Below are 14,659 nucleotides of genomic sequence, written 5' to 3' on the forward strand. Positions count from 1 at the left end.
AAACCAAGAGAAAAGGGGATAATCAAGAGTTTAAAAGCCTATGCAGAAAATAATTGTAGCTTTTATGTCAAGATAGAAACAAATTTGAAAAATTTTCATTTGCAAGCTAAACTGGTTTTAATTCCAGGAGCAAGGAGATACTCAAAACTGTTCCTAGAATATTAATTTATTTGGCAGATAGTAAATGTGCTTCTACCTTACCAAATCCTCTACTCACCAATGAGAGCGGCACTGAAGATTGTGATGGTGTTTCCATAGAAAAGGCAAGGTTCATCACTGCAGGGGTAACACCAAGTCTGGGACTTGGAAAAAGTTTATTCCCCTATGAAATTTCTACCTTGCTTTTTATTAGAACAAACAGAAGTCACTGTCTCAATCAGGAATCAGTACTGCATCACCAAAATGCATGGCAGGACTCTCCCCAGCAAAATCTCAAACTAAATTCTTTTTAATGAACACGCACTATTATTAGTGCTACTGCAGTCTCCATCAGAGACGCAGAAAAAGGAGAGGAGAAAGTAAGGAGGAAAAGGCAAAATTCAAAAAGACCCACCATCTTGAAGGGCACTGAAACATCAGTTACCACTGGTCTCGAAGTGGCAGTAACCAGAGAGTGCCTAGAAGTTCAAAGAAATCTATGGTGTCAAGTATTCAATGGATTCTCTGCCCTGGAAATTATCTATTCCCCTTTCTCATATAAAATCTTGACGAAAAGATGTATAGACATTGCATAGGTGCAAAAAGAGGGCCTTTTTTCACACTCATTGAGCAATAATCAATCGGCTTCATGGTTCACACACCTTTTGTTAATATTGTGAACTGTTTTATAACTTTCCACATTAGTGTTATTTTCAAATAATCACCAGAATTCTAAATCTATTCCTAAAATTGCCTTTTAACGTAATAAGGTTAATATTAAACTAGTCTAGCAGCTAATATAGGCAGACAGTGTATTGTCATGCCAACAATCTAAGAAGATATTCCAAAAAGAAGTTGTTAATATGTCCCATAACAATTTTTATTGGATTCTGAATTTAAATATAGGCAGGTTTCTGAATATGAAGTATTCAGCCAAATATAAAATTAAATACTTTTCCTAAACTAGAAACTTTCCAAACACAAAAGTGTGCAGGACTCTCCCTGAAAAGGAGGTTCATCCACCATACAGAGATTAGTTTGCACAGACTAAAAGCTAAATTTAATTTTTAGATGCAAAAAAATTCCTGGATGTTTGCCAGTTTAAAGCCCAAAGCAGACTTGTTACTACCCTGATAAAAAGCCCTGTGTATAGGACAGAATTTCATTCTACCTTTACTTAAAAAACTGCTTGGCTCCATAATGTCTGTATGATATATTAAAAAGTCTGAAAAAGAGGAAGAAGAAAAAGTTTGAGGTCTTTCAAATAGCATTTTCCACCCTTCCTCTCAATAACTTGGATCAGTTTTACGCTAGTTGGTATCTTCTGTTCTTAAAAGTGACTCAGATAATTCTCCTCCCACACAGATTCAGTATTTTTTTTTTAAAAAAAGAAAAGGCTTCTAAACAACATCAAAATACATTTTGTGTAAAATACGCTTCAGTTTACTTCCTGCAGGGATCAAATACAAAATGCTTTTGATTGAAGTGACAGAGCTTTAGTGCCTAACAACTGTGACTAGAAAGACCTTAGCCAGATAGTCACATGAACACACAACATAATTTACTAGTGCTAAAGAAGGGCCTAAATTAAAACCCATCAGCATCAGACTGCGTTTTTACATTTACTAGAAGCTTCAGAGAAGGTCTTATGTCTCCCCTGGAATATTACACTAAACCTGCACAAACATGACACCAGAGAGAGAAGACAAAGGCAAAGCAGGGAAACACCTATGGCAAGTAACAAGGAAAAAGAGGAGGACAAAAATCCATTAAACTACAAGCAGTAAACAGAAATCCATCTCCCTCCTACTCAACAGCAATTCCCATGATCGACTTTACACCTTAAGGTGGTGGAAACCTGAACTGTCCTTAACGCATCTTTATAAGCTTTCCTCCCCTAGACTAAAAAAGTTCCACGGATGATTAAACCCAAGTCTACACCAAACCATGCACTCTGACCCGAACAGAGATTAGATGAACTGAGAGCTAACTGCTATTCAGAACTGAACTGCAGCAGCCATCGTGATTTTGCCCTTGATTCTTCTTGATGTAATGACTATACTAAAAAAAATCCGTAATTCTAAACAAAGAGTAAGTAAGTATATGAAGTTCTTACCAGCCTCTCGGCAGCAACAAGATTTTCGGAGCAAAAGCATGGTAGCATATACGCTGTATCTAAGCATTAGGGCTGAAATACATACATCATAGCAGACAAATCAAGTCCCTAATCAGACCAGGTAATACCTGGTACAAATCTAGTAAATAGCTCAATCTTTCTTGGCATGTTTCCAATTTTTACATTATTATAATTAACCCAATTTATGTCAGTAATTATAAAAAGGGCAGAGACTACTACTTATTGTTATGAGTCCTATTACTTCACAAAACAAAGTGAAATAAATTTTATGGCTTTCCACAGTAGCATTACAGAGATCTCACAAAAAAGCTCTCCTTACACTCTTCTGAACTAAAGCCAAAAATGATTATGTGGTTTTATTATTCTACCTGGAAAGCAGCCACAGCTTGCTAGGTATCACTTCTGCAAGTATTGCTCTCAAGAACAGAAAAGTCTGACTAAATAGCTGATCAATATTGAAGTCTTACATTTGCAGTAGATAGAAATGACAGATCCGAGGTAGCAGTTTTATTAATTCTGCTAATGAAAATGTTGTGCCATCTGCCAGAGAAATGGAGAATTGCTGCTTGTTTAGAACTCTATGGGTACTTTTTTTTTTTTTTTTTTTTTTTTACTTATTAGATTAGGATTAGCATCCTCCAAACACCATTTTAAAAGCAGCCTTTATTCACATGCAATGTACTCTCACTGAATCTCAGACAATCAGCTGGTGGGAATATTTTTGCACTATTTCTACTGCAAAGGTGAGTTCTAGTTGAGAGGCATGCTTAGCAATGAAATGTGAATAAAACTGAGATTTTTAAAACCTTCACCTGTTAAATTAAGGAGAAATGTGGAAACAGCTTTAAACTAAGATGCTTTTGCCATCAAAAAAGCACTTCCATACCATTATCCCATTTCCAGTGGAAATCTCAGTCCCAGACCTCTTTAGAAATCATGTACAAACAGCAGCTCTACTTAACTCATTACTGGTATTAGTTTTTTAGTTATGATGGTGCATAATACCTCTCTCTTCAGCTCAGTTTCCCCTGGGCTGAAGCCTGCAACAGAAGCTTGCTAAAAACCACAATGCTTTCCCTCCCAAACGGAAACTCCAATATTTTAATATTTAGAATCGCTCCGAGACACCATTTCCCATCATTTAACTGTGCATTAAAAAAAAAAGTTTTCATAAAGGTGCATGCAGTGAACTGTACCTCATTTTCGCCACAGTCAGAAGGTGTATCCTTGTGTATAGCCATCTGATACTTGGCAAATAAAGTGGCTGATTGGTTGAAGGATGATTTGAACTGGGGGTCCTCAAAGGAGACAGGTACTAACCTCACCTTCAGAGCAAGGAAAATACAAGCATACTATTTTGAGTGCATATATCAGATAATATGCTTCTGAAGGTAAGGCTAGTGAAAGATCTCCTCCTATCCACTTCAAAGCCTCTGAAGTCAGTTTTCTACTTTAAACATAGTAACAAGAAAATCCTCCTACAGGGGAAAGTCTGACAACTAGCACTAAGCTTAAACTGACTGTTGATACTTTCATTAAGGAATAAAAATTGTATAACACTAGAACACTTCAAAGCATCGGTTTATTCAACCTATTTTTTTGACCAAGTTATCTAACAAATCAACCACAAATTTTATTTTCATTGTACAGTCTCAAGGACTTATAAAATGTATTATTTTTAATGGCACATCACTCATTGCCCCAGTTTAGCAATTACATATTCTTGCTACCTATACGTTTTCTCCAAACGCCTGAATTTTTTTCTTTATGGTATTAGAGAGGTAATATGTCTGACAGTTAACTATTACACACCACCTGGTCATTACAAGAAGCAGTAATGATATGTAATTTAGATGGAGTGTACAGATTACTTCTTGAAGGGCTTAAATTGAAAATGAAGAGGTTTATAAAACTTTTGTGAACCTTAAACCAACAATTTCTATGTGTGATAAATTCTTCACTCGCATGTTGACCCTGATCATGCTTGTTCCTCCTTATGGAAGCATTCAAACCAAAGCCAATGAGACTAGTTATCAGGGTAAGCGTCCAGCTGGTTTTAGATCTTATGAGATTTAGTATTTATAAGGCCCGCAACATCTATCTCCAAAAGCCTCATCCTCTCCATCTCTTACCCAATAGCATTCCCACATAACTACCTTAACTTTTCTGTCTGCAATTAAGACCAAATATTTGTGGCACTCACAAAGAAATATCAAGAGTTTGCACTTTCAGGACGTTGATTTTATTTGATACAGTATTTTACATGCTCCTGAATATACAATGGATATAAAATCCACATTTGTTTCTCCTAGAAACAAGAACAAGAAATGGAGGGGAAGCTGAGCTTTGCATAAAATTCATTTGACCTTCTGACCTGATTTATAGTTGGTTTATCAGGTGGGTCCTTGTGAATAACCATCTGGTAACGCTTATAGACCTGGTAAGACTCCTGAAATGTGGCTTTGAACTGTGAACTTGGTGGAGATGATCTCACCACCCTCACCTTCAGAAGAAGTTAACATATTCATTATTACAATATCATGCAATAACTATATATTTATACACATACAAACATCACAACAGAGAGAAATTTTGAATTCCTGCACAAGGGCCCTAACCATTTAATTAATATTAGCCAATAGCCATCCAATTCTTCAGCTCAATTTAGGCTAGTGAAGGCTTTTATATTTACATTAAATAACATACAAGCTTTTCAAGCTGCAAATTAAGACGGCTGAAATGCCTACAGAAGAACTACACAAATAGTTTTCAGGAAATAATACCAGCAAATGGTATGCAGATTGACATTTTAAAGAGATTTTCTGTACTTTTTAAAATTGTCTCTTGTAGTTTCACACTATACTGAAAAATACTTGAAGGACCCATGCATTTGGAAGACTCATATCTGTGCTCTTTAGATAAAGGCTATGGTTTTTTTGCAATAATCCTAAGGGGACTTCTTGATACTTTTCAAATTGAAAGAGGAAGACGAAACAATGTTTCCCTATTCAATTACGAGTTAATTGTAATAGGAAGTTATCCGTCTTCCCCACCATCACCCTTACACACAAAAATATAAAACAATTATTTTTGAAAAATCTATAAATTAAAAATTGTTCTTAGTAAAAATGATTGCTTCCTAACCAAAAGAATGCTATCACATGAGCAACAGTGCATTTCTTTTCAAGCATATTTAAGGACATGTTCAATTCAAAAAATACTTCATTTTCAGTATGGTTCTATTTTCACAAATAGCATTGGTTCTGATGTAAAAAAAAAAAAACCTAAAAAATACAAAAAAAAACCCACCACACTTGATAGCCATCGTAAGGAGCAAAAACAATCTGGGAAAACACTACTGGAACCATCCTCCTTTTAATTCTCCCTGCATCTTCTAAATGAAGATGTTCAGATAAAGCCATCATACTTCTGTTATACAACTCATCAGAAAATCTGGAGGAGTTAGTGAGATGGATCAATTTCATGGCTTCTTGTCAGTTTTTCAGGGTGAATCTTTCAAGCCATCATCACTACCTCTTTGAATAATTACCAAAAGAGTATTAAAACTTTAACTTCCAATACCATCATTGATAATAGTAACTCCAGGAAAATACTTGCATTCAGATAGCTTTCCAGCTTCCGGGGTGGGGGTGGGGAAGGTTTTATGGGTTAGAAAGTCCAAAAGTCTTCCAGATGACTGTCTCCATATTACTAATAGATTTAATGGCAACCATTATATTAAGCAAAATTTTCTACCATCACTTTCACGGCTTCCAAAGACATCAACACATATCAATGATGTTTATAAAGAGCAGCTATGTTCTTATCTGTTTAATTTTATGAACAGTTACTGCTTTCTTGTCAAGATTCATTAGCATAGATAGTTTAAGTATTTATATACTACAGAACTAAATACTGAATCTCTCTCATCATTCAACACTCAGTTAATTCTAAGTCTTTCATTTTCAAGTCACACTGTATGAAATCAATTTACAAGTTATTTTGGTAACTGTACTGGCCTCTGCTATGACTGACTGCAAGTGCAAGAGTACCCTCTTGTGGTTACACAGAGCTCAGCTGCACCATGTATCTTATCATGCAGTACCACATATATTCCAAGATTTAAACTGTAACCATTCATAAAGTCACAGATACTAAACAACTAAGCATTTCAAAAACCCCTTAACTAGACTCTTCCTTAATTTGCCTCCAACAACACTGAATGAGACGTTACCTCTAATTTGTGTGGTGCATCATCAGGTAAAGAGACAAAAACGAAGTCTTCAATGGTTTTAGGTTGGTTCGTTTTAGATTTAGAGTTTTGCAAGAGGAAAACTTCATTTCCTGCTTCAAGTGGAGAGCCTTCAAACGTGCACATCTGGTTCTGAAGGAGTTTCTGCAGTTTTCTTTCTTTCCGTATGTCCTTTGCTTTTCGACATGGTGGCTTGCTCAGATCAGCCCCTTTGCCTGTAACAGCACAAGCAAAGAATTAAACACCACATTTTGCAACAAACAAGTAGTTCTTACATAATCACTGAAAAGAAATGGTTAAAATCACCATTAATTGCAGACTGTAGCCTGAACATAACAAGTCTCTCCCATTTACAACTACCGACAATGCCTGATGCCAAGCTAAGTTGCAATAATTTTTCCTCTACAGCTGTTTAATGCAGCACTTTAATATGGAAACACCTTGACCACAATTCCACTCCAGAGCCAAGGATATATTTAAAAACTAAAATGAAAAGACTTCCTGCTAAGTCTGTCCTTAAATCATTTTGCCACATCCCCCTCTCAGAAACAAAGAAAAGCTCCTGTTTAATGTATGGTATGATGGCATACTACATCCAAACAGCTACAGGATCAGCTTGAAATACTGAAAGGAAAAAACACAACCACAAAACCTGCAGCCAAATTCACAGAGAATTGTCCTACTGCATTAAAAACCCAGGTGGCTACACAACAGGCTCCTGTGGAATACACACACACAAAAAAAGCATTTGTTTTTTGTCACCTGGAATCTTTATGCAGCCAATGCCAGAGCCATTAGTGTCAATGCTACTAATGTCACGTAAAAGGAGAGTAAAAGGCCACATAAGCGTACATCTTTGCTTAAAATTATATTCAGATTGTCTGTTTTTACTATTTGATTCACTTTTATCAATTTACCTCCATCTGTAATAGATCAACTGTTCATAACATTCTATTTGTGAAATACTATTTACTTAAAAGAGAAGTCAAACCTAGAAAACAAACAGATCAGCAGGGACAATAGTAATTAGTACTACAAGAACTTACTTTTAAAGGAATATAAATCCAAAGACATGCACAAATAAAAATGTAGAGTGGGTCCAAATTCTTCAATGAAGGGACCAGATTAATTTTATAGTTAGGACAGTAATGTAAAATAAAAAGTCAAGATATAAGAATGCCTTATGATAATAAGATATCATAATAAGACTGATAATAAGAATAAGTACTAGAAAAAATTAAATACAGAATTTTAGAATTTTCTTCAATTAAAAGGAGAGAAAGAAAAAACCCACCAAATGCACCAAAAGGATGGTTATCAAACAAATAATTTACTTACAAGCAATTTCCCTAGACGGTAATATTTTCATTGATATTGATTGTAAATCCATAAATTCAAATTGTAAAAATTAGAAAAAGCAGGAAACATTTTCCTAACACTCTCAGTGCTGCCTTTCACCTTTCCTTAAGTTTTGTACATCATTGTTGGCTATTCCATGTTGCGCACATAAGTAACTGAACACCATACCTCACCCTGGAAGCTGTGTAAGAGCTGTATGCTGGAAACAGTGGTGGGAGACATAATCAATTTTCAGGGAATACCTGTCTCAGCCTGGCAGCTGCTGTTGTGAGTTCCATGGAGAGGGAAAGTTGCACTCAAAATTTCATCAGCAGCCAGCTAATGTAATACAAAGTAACTCTAATTCTCCATTTTTTTATTACTTTTTTTTTTTTTTAAGGCATGGTAGAAGAGTTGGAAACCAAAAAAAGAGCTGTAATATTAAAAAATTCAAAAGGAGAGGAAAAGTGGAAAAAACTACTCCCCAATAGGGAAACACAGTCATATATCTTGCACAGAACAAAAACTGTAACAAATATTATGACAAACTGCTGAAGAAATCTTTTATGCCATTAGCTTTCTCCTGAAATTCATGTATTTGCAAAAGATGCACTGGCAACTTTCGAAAGACTTACCTTTTCAAATGGGAAAGTACCCTGAATGGTGAGGTGCTTTCATTTGAGGCATTAGGAAGAAGACACGTTTCCAACTCTGTTAACATTTATAAGAAATAAAGAAGAATCCAAACCCAGACTTAACTACAGCTTATCCCACTTTATTCTCTTGGAGGCCTGGAAATTACATGGAAATTGTTTTTTCCAGAACTCCTATGAAAATATAGTTAGAGCTTTCTTTCCTCCTCTTTCTTCTTACTAGTAACTTATTAGCCAAAAGTGACATCTTTCTTGTCCTCTACTGGCTTCAAACCTTCCCATGGACAATGGGAACAGTGATATCCTTCTTCCAACTGGAAATGGTGAGACCACTGATATTTTAAAAGTGTTTAAGAGTCACTTCACCTGCAAAGAATTGCAGCCCTCAAAACTGCTGCCTGCATCTTTCTTTACCAATAGATAGACCATAAAAATTGGCAAAATACTTTATACTAGAATCAATTTTCAAGTATCAGTAAGGCTGTAAACTATTCTTTTTAATGTGCATACCATACTGAATTTACAGAGTTTATAAGTGCACTCCCGGGGCAAGTTAGCAGCAAGCTTTTCGCGGTTCATCCAGAGAAGTCCCAGTCTGGTTGTGCCATGCAGACTCCATGACAGCTGAAATGTTGAGAGCATCTCAGGGACTTGGAAAAGGAGCTAATACCACTTTGGCACTCTTCAGACATCCTACAATTTCACTAGCAGATTTTATGATTGAGTGTTCTCACCTCTCAGCCTAGGTTTTTGAGTATTTGTTTCATCCATACAGCTAAAATTATTAACCAAAAAAAGGACAAATATTATGAGGAAATTACAGACATTATGTGATACATCCATGGACAAACAAGTCAGAGGAAGAGTTTATTTAAAATACTCATGACACATGTTTGAGTACTTCATCTATACCGGATCTGTTTCATGTCTTAGAACTTTTATAAGCTGTAAGTTAGCAAGAAAAACTTCTTAAAAAAATGAATGTGCATATAGACATAAGTAAATCTTCTTTTCCATCTGAAACTGTGCAGAAACAGCCCATTATTCCTATAGGACAATGACCTGTTTCGTTTATAAAGGAATAAAAATGCAATTAAACAATCTTATTATGGAATAAGTATACATTTTCCAAAATGAAAACTAAACACCTTTCTATCTGGAAAGTTTTAAACTGAATTTGACCTGTGATACCACCTACCCTTTAAAAAAAAAATTAAGGACAAATTAAATAAGCTTTCTGGTGCATTTATTATTCACTTTTATTTAAAACCTCCAGAAAGAAAGAAGCACACTAATGCATATTTCTCCTCTACAAAAGTAAAACCCCCTTTTCTGAAATAGACTACAAACAATGTTACAGGCTTTCTTTATCTGCATTTCCAGTGTTTCAAGTTTTACCCAATGTTATTCTTAACATAACTGAAGACTATACCTCACATTTTTCAAAACAATGGCAGGTTTGCACTAATAATTTACCCAAGGCTGCCATCTGCTGTCAATATCCACTTAGTTTGCTTCCAAAGTGAAGTTTACATAACCCAAAGTTTGTCATCAATTATTATGAAAACAAGAGGGTTTTGAAAATATGTACAACAAATAAAAGTTATATAAACTATAAACTATATAAGGGCTCTAAAAAATAAAAATATAAAATACAGTCTTAAAAATTCTGGAATAGTTTTCCAGGAATGTGTAACAGTACTGCTTCTATGCAGCGCTACTGGTTTTCTGATCAAGCATTTCTGAAAACTTCCCTTTTTGTTTAGATGCAAAACTGCTTGTTAAGCTGGTAAAAATCTGTTCCAACTGGAATGAGCGCTCATTAAGGAAAAAACAACATTATTTTACCTTAAATTAGCCACCCTATAGAAGGAGACAAAAAACTTTGTGAAGAAAAAATTACTTTGAAGTTCTCATACAAACTGGTACAACATGTAATAGGCGAGTGAAATTAGGAATTAGTATGATGTCCCAACACATGCAGAAACTCTAAAGTATCCAGACTCCACTAGGATTTTAACTAACATTACTCGCCATGTATTGGCTAACTGTAATTCAGGAAACACCCTTTATTTTTCTGAACAGGCCATTGTAGAGGCTATGCAAAACTGGAAACATGATCTGTAACACAAGGCTGCTTCATCTGCAACCTTTGGGCCAAAAAAAGCCTGTCAATTCTACCTTCTTTTCCAGTGCAGGCTGTTGGTCAAATGAATTATTCTAGCAATAATCCATCCATCTCTTACCATCTTCCTTCCAGAAACCACCCAGGTCCCACAAGAACGCAGCCAGGACACAAGTGAAGCCATAGGAGAGGCAACCCGCAGTGCTCTGCGGGCATGTCCTGGTAGCAGTAGTTTCCAGAATTTCTTTTTTCCTCGGGGACCCTCAAGGACTCCTCTGCATGATCGCACCACGCAGAGGATCACCCACCAGCTGTGACATATGGTCTTCCCTGTCACAACAAGCTATGTGAAAAGCTTAACACCAATGCAAGCAAATGCAGATTCCAGGCTCTGGTGCCGCAGCAAGGGGTACCATAACAGCTATCACACGAAGAAGGTTACAATCAGATGACTGACAATGAGATTACCCTTTTTTACGGTAAAGATTTCATGTTCGAATTCAGCCCAAAGGCAGCATTTTGGAAATCTTCACAATTACGATACAAAAGTTTGACTGATGGATAACCTCCATATTGAAAAAAGTGACCATACTATTAAAATTAGTATTATACTAAAAATTATTAATATTATTATATTAAAAATGCCACCAATATTCCATGTACTTTCACACAAAACTGTAGAAATGAATAAGCACTTACCTTCAGTTTTTGGCACGAGAACTGTAGCATTGTATAAATGCATCAGAAGTAAAATGAGGGAGATTGCCTTACTTTGTGTACATACTTACTGCACTTCCTTACAGAAATGTAATATTAAGTTCACAGCAAGAAAAAAAAGGGGAAATTACTACAGTTTTTCATAATTTCACGTCCTCTCGTGACATTGCTTTTCTAATTTAAAGTTAGTCAAAATCTAAAACAAGGCAAGCTCTCAAACAGATAAAAAAGCTCAACTAGAAAATGTCATTCTTTATAGAGAACCAGAAGAATCTGTACTTTTTTTTTTTTAAATCAGCAGAAAGCTATACAATTTTCTTTAAGCCTACAAAATAACAACACAATATACTGAACGTTATTTCCAATGCCAGATAGATCTGTGGCAAATAGTCTATGAAAGCATAAAAAACGTAGTCTTAAACAAGTTATTCACAGGGGTGTATTCACAGGGTGTAAATAACACAATTTGTATTACAACAAGATGACCTGCAGAAATGAAGAAATGTAAAAACAATACCTGGGTGTTTTTCGTGGGTCTTAAACTGGTTTCCCAGTGCTACACAAGAGACAAGGTGAAGCCTTAACCTAACTCAGCAACTAGCACTCCTGCAGCACCAGCCAGAGCTGCATCCAGCTCTTAGTTTTGCATAAGATCCTTCAGGGTCCCTTTCAACTTGAGATATTCTACGATTCTATGAACCATACCTCAAGATGCATAAAGCCTGAGTCACCACATCCTAAAGAAGGGAAAGCTGGATGTACATCTTATTCTGCACACAAAAGTATCCCAAACTGGAAACTGGTCCCAATGTCTGATGAGATTCAATCACCCTGACCTACCTGACTGCAATCTAAACAGCTTACAGAAAACTATCAGCTGTAGATACGTATTCTCAATAACTAAACTAAACTAAAAAAAAAAGAATATAATGAAAACCAATGCAACTTTCAGGAAAAACTAACAAAACAAGTAACACGCAGAATCTCTCAATTTATATGCTATAATTCCATAAATTTGGAACAGTATAGGGAATAAAAAGAAACAATTATTGATTTACTAGGCAAGATAAAAAGGACTTCAACAACATGCGAAATCATGATAGTATATTCCAATTACTACCAGAAATTTGACTACCTGGCTTAGGTGGTGCATGAACAATTTTAGCCGAACGTGATGGTTCTCCAGGGACTGGTGTGTCTTTATCTGCACATGTTGGAAGAGAACCCAACTCCACCTTCTGCACATTCACCTCTTCTTTTGTTTCTCCTGTGTCCTTATCTTCATTCTCCACCCCCTCTGTGTGATCCACACGCAAGGGAGTCAGTTCGGACTGACTGACATGAGATTCACTTTTGTATGCAAAATCACACGCGACCACATCCTCTGTATGGGAATCCATAGGCTCTTCTGTAAATAGTTAAAAACTGCATGAGTGAATTTCTCTCTGTATAACCACAGCTCACACTTTGCACAATTAACATGAATATTAAATTGATTCATTTCCAATTTTACAACTCTTTTCCAACAGATAAAGTGACTGTTTGCAATAGTCTGAAAAGAGAAACCTTCCTTTATGACCCTGAATTACTAGCACCAACTCATTTATGAGAAGTTTTATTATCTCTGGTAAGTTGGGACAGTCAACTGATCTCATGCCACAACTTCAAACAAACAACAACAAAAAAAAAAGATCCAAAAAACCTCACACACACACACACACACACGAGGCAAATTATAATGATTCAGAACGAACACAACAAGTTCCACCACAACTGAGAACAGCTGGTTTTGGTGTTGGATAAATGGAGTGTGACTGTTCGATCACCTGGAAGAAAACCCTCCTTTCCTGGCTTGCTTTTCCTTTTCTCTGACACCCACTCTCCTGCTTAGTCCTCTCCCGATTATCACTTTTATGACAGAGGTAAAAACAGGGTCTAAATTCTCTACGGCACCCAGCTAGAAAGAAAGCACGTGCCCAGAGATGAAAAAGAAAATAAGCTGGTCTATGCAAAAAGTAAGGAAATATATATTCTTCAATAGTCTCTGGACTACATAGTGCTTTTGATTCAAAACACACTGTAAAGACACAACCTACCCAGACCTTTATAAAGGTGTCTGTATACAAAAATCAAAGCGTATTAGCCATTCAATCACTCAAGCAGGTACTTGATCCTCCTTTCAAATATCAGTATTGGTTTCCAAACACTAAGAATTTCTTACCTTCACTCGCTACTTTCGAAACATCTCCTTTGGAAATAAATTTCAACATTTTCTTCAGAACTTTCTTGTGAGATTTGGAGGTCTGAAAACACAAAGCCTGGCACCTTAAAAAGAAAAAATTACGACCATTTCTTTTGTGAAAGATTATTTCAGAAAAAAATGTTACGGAACCACTTTAAAAAATTACATTGTATATGTATTTTCTAATTATTTCTCAAGTTTCTCTATATTAAGTAGTCAAATATTTTATCAACACTTTTGAGTTAATAAAATTATGTTGCCTTGCCCTGCAGAATATCATTCTTTATGGCGTGTTGGTTTGTGTGTATATCACTATAATCACTAAAATATCCCAAGGTGCATAAAAAAGCACTGCATAAAAAAGCTTTCCTAGGAGGCTAATATACTACAACTTTTCACTTATCCATCTTATAGATACAGCATTGATACTAACTACTAATGCCGCAAAAGTGTATCTAGAATTATTCATACCTATTCAGCTGACAGCCTCTCTTATCTGGGCTCCTAAAGCAGTGTTTGTGGGATATAGACATATTGGTTCACCGGCAACCAGTGAGGAAGAGAGCAATCGTAGGACTCTTGCTTTGGATTGCAACCCAGAAGCAAAAGGCAAGGGTACACACTTAGCAGATTGCTTACAGGAAAACATCACCGAGCCGCTGATGTGCCTGTGCACAAACCCAACAACATATATTTAGTATTCAAAGTATCGTTAGAAGTAGATAAACTTTTCAAGTATTCGGTATTTAAAGCAGTAAACACAAATGGTTGAACATATTTGAAGCAGTCAAATCAATTCAATATAAGCTTCTTACCTTATTGTGTACTGAGGACAACACGTTTGATTCATGATAGGTTTGTAGATGTATTTTCCACTTCTAAAAATAATAATAAATACGTATTGATTTTTTTGTTGCTTATACTACAAACTAAATGGCAGACCAACCTTTTTTGTTAAAATGATATCAAAATATTACATGATGAGTAACAAAAGTCAAGAAGCAAGTTCTTCAGCTTTTTGCTGCTATACTAAAATACTATCCTTCTAAAATAATTG

General features: G+C 35.8%; 1 protein-coding gene across 19 annotated transcripts in view; it reads right to left on the reverse strand.

The window, feature by feature from the left end:
- ATE1 (arginyltransferase 1) overlaps positions 1 to 14,659 on the reverse strand; it is an 86,194-nt gene that overhangs the window by 69,612 nt on the left and 1,923 nt on the right. For 12 of the 19 annotated variants that reach the window (XM_075155207.1, XM_075155203.1, XM_075155205.1 and 9 more), the window contains exons 3-7: positions 14,418 to 14,480; positions 13,582 to 13,685; positions 12,496 to 12,768; positions 6,510 to 6,742; positions 3,472 to 3,600 (exon numbers count right to left, since the gene is read on the reverse strand). In XM_075155207.1, coding sequence (XP_075011308.1) covers positions 3,472 to 3,600; positions 6,510 to 6,742; positions 12,496 to 12,768; positions 13,582 to 13,685; positions 14,418 to 14,480 — 802 coding nt within the window. Of the gene's footprint in view, positions 1 to 148; positions 303 to 328; positions 618 to 3,471; positions 3,601 to 4,649; positions 4,779 to 6,509; positions 6,743 to 12,495; positions 12,769 to 13,581; positions 13,686 to 14,073; positions 14,185 to 14,417; positions 14,481 to 14,659 lie in introns of those variants that run through there. The other 7 variants (XM_075155220.1, XM_075155206.1, XM_075155201.1 and 4 more) reach the window with 5 other exon arrangements.

Source organism: Calonectris borealis, chromosome 7, assembly GCF_964195595.1.
Source record: "Calonectris borealis chromosome 7, bCalBor7.hap1.2, whole genome shotgun sequence".
NCBI lineage: Eukaryota > Metazoa > Chordata > Aves > Procellariiformes > Procellariidae > Calonectris > Calonectris borealis.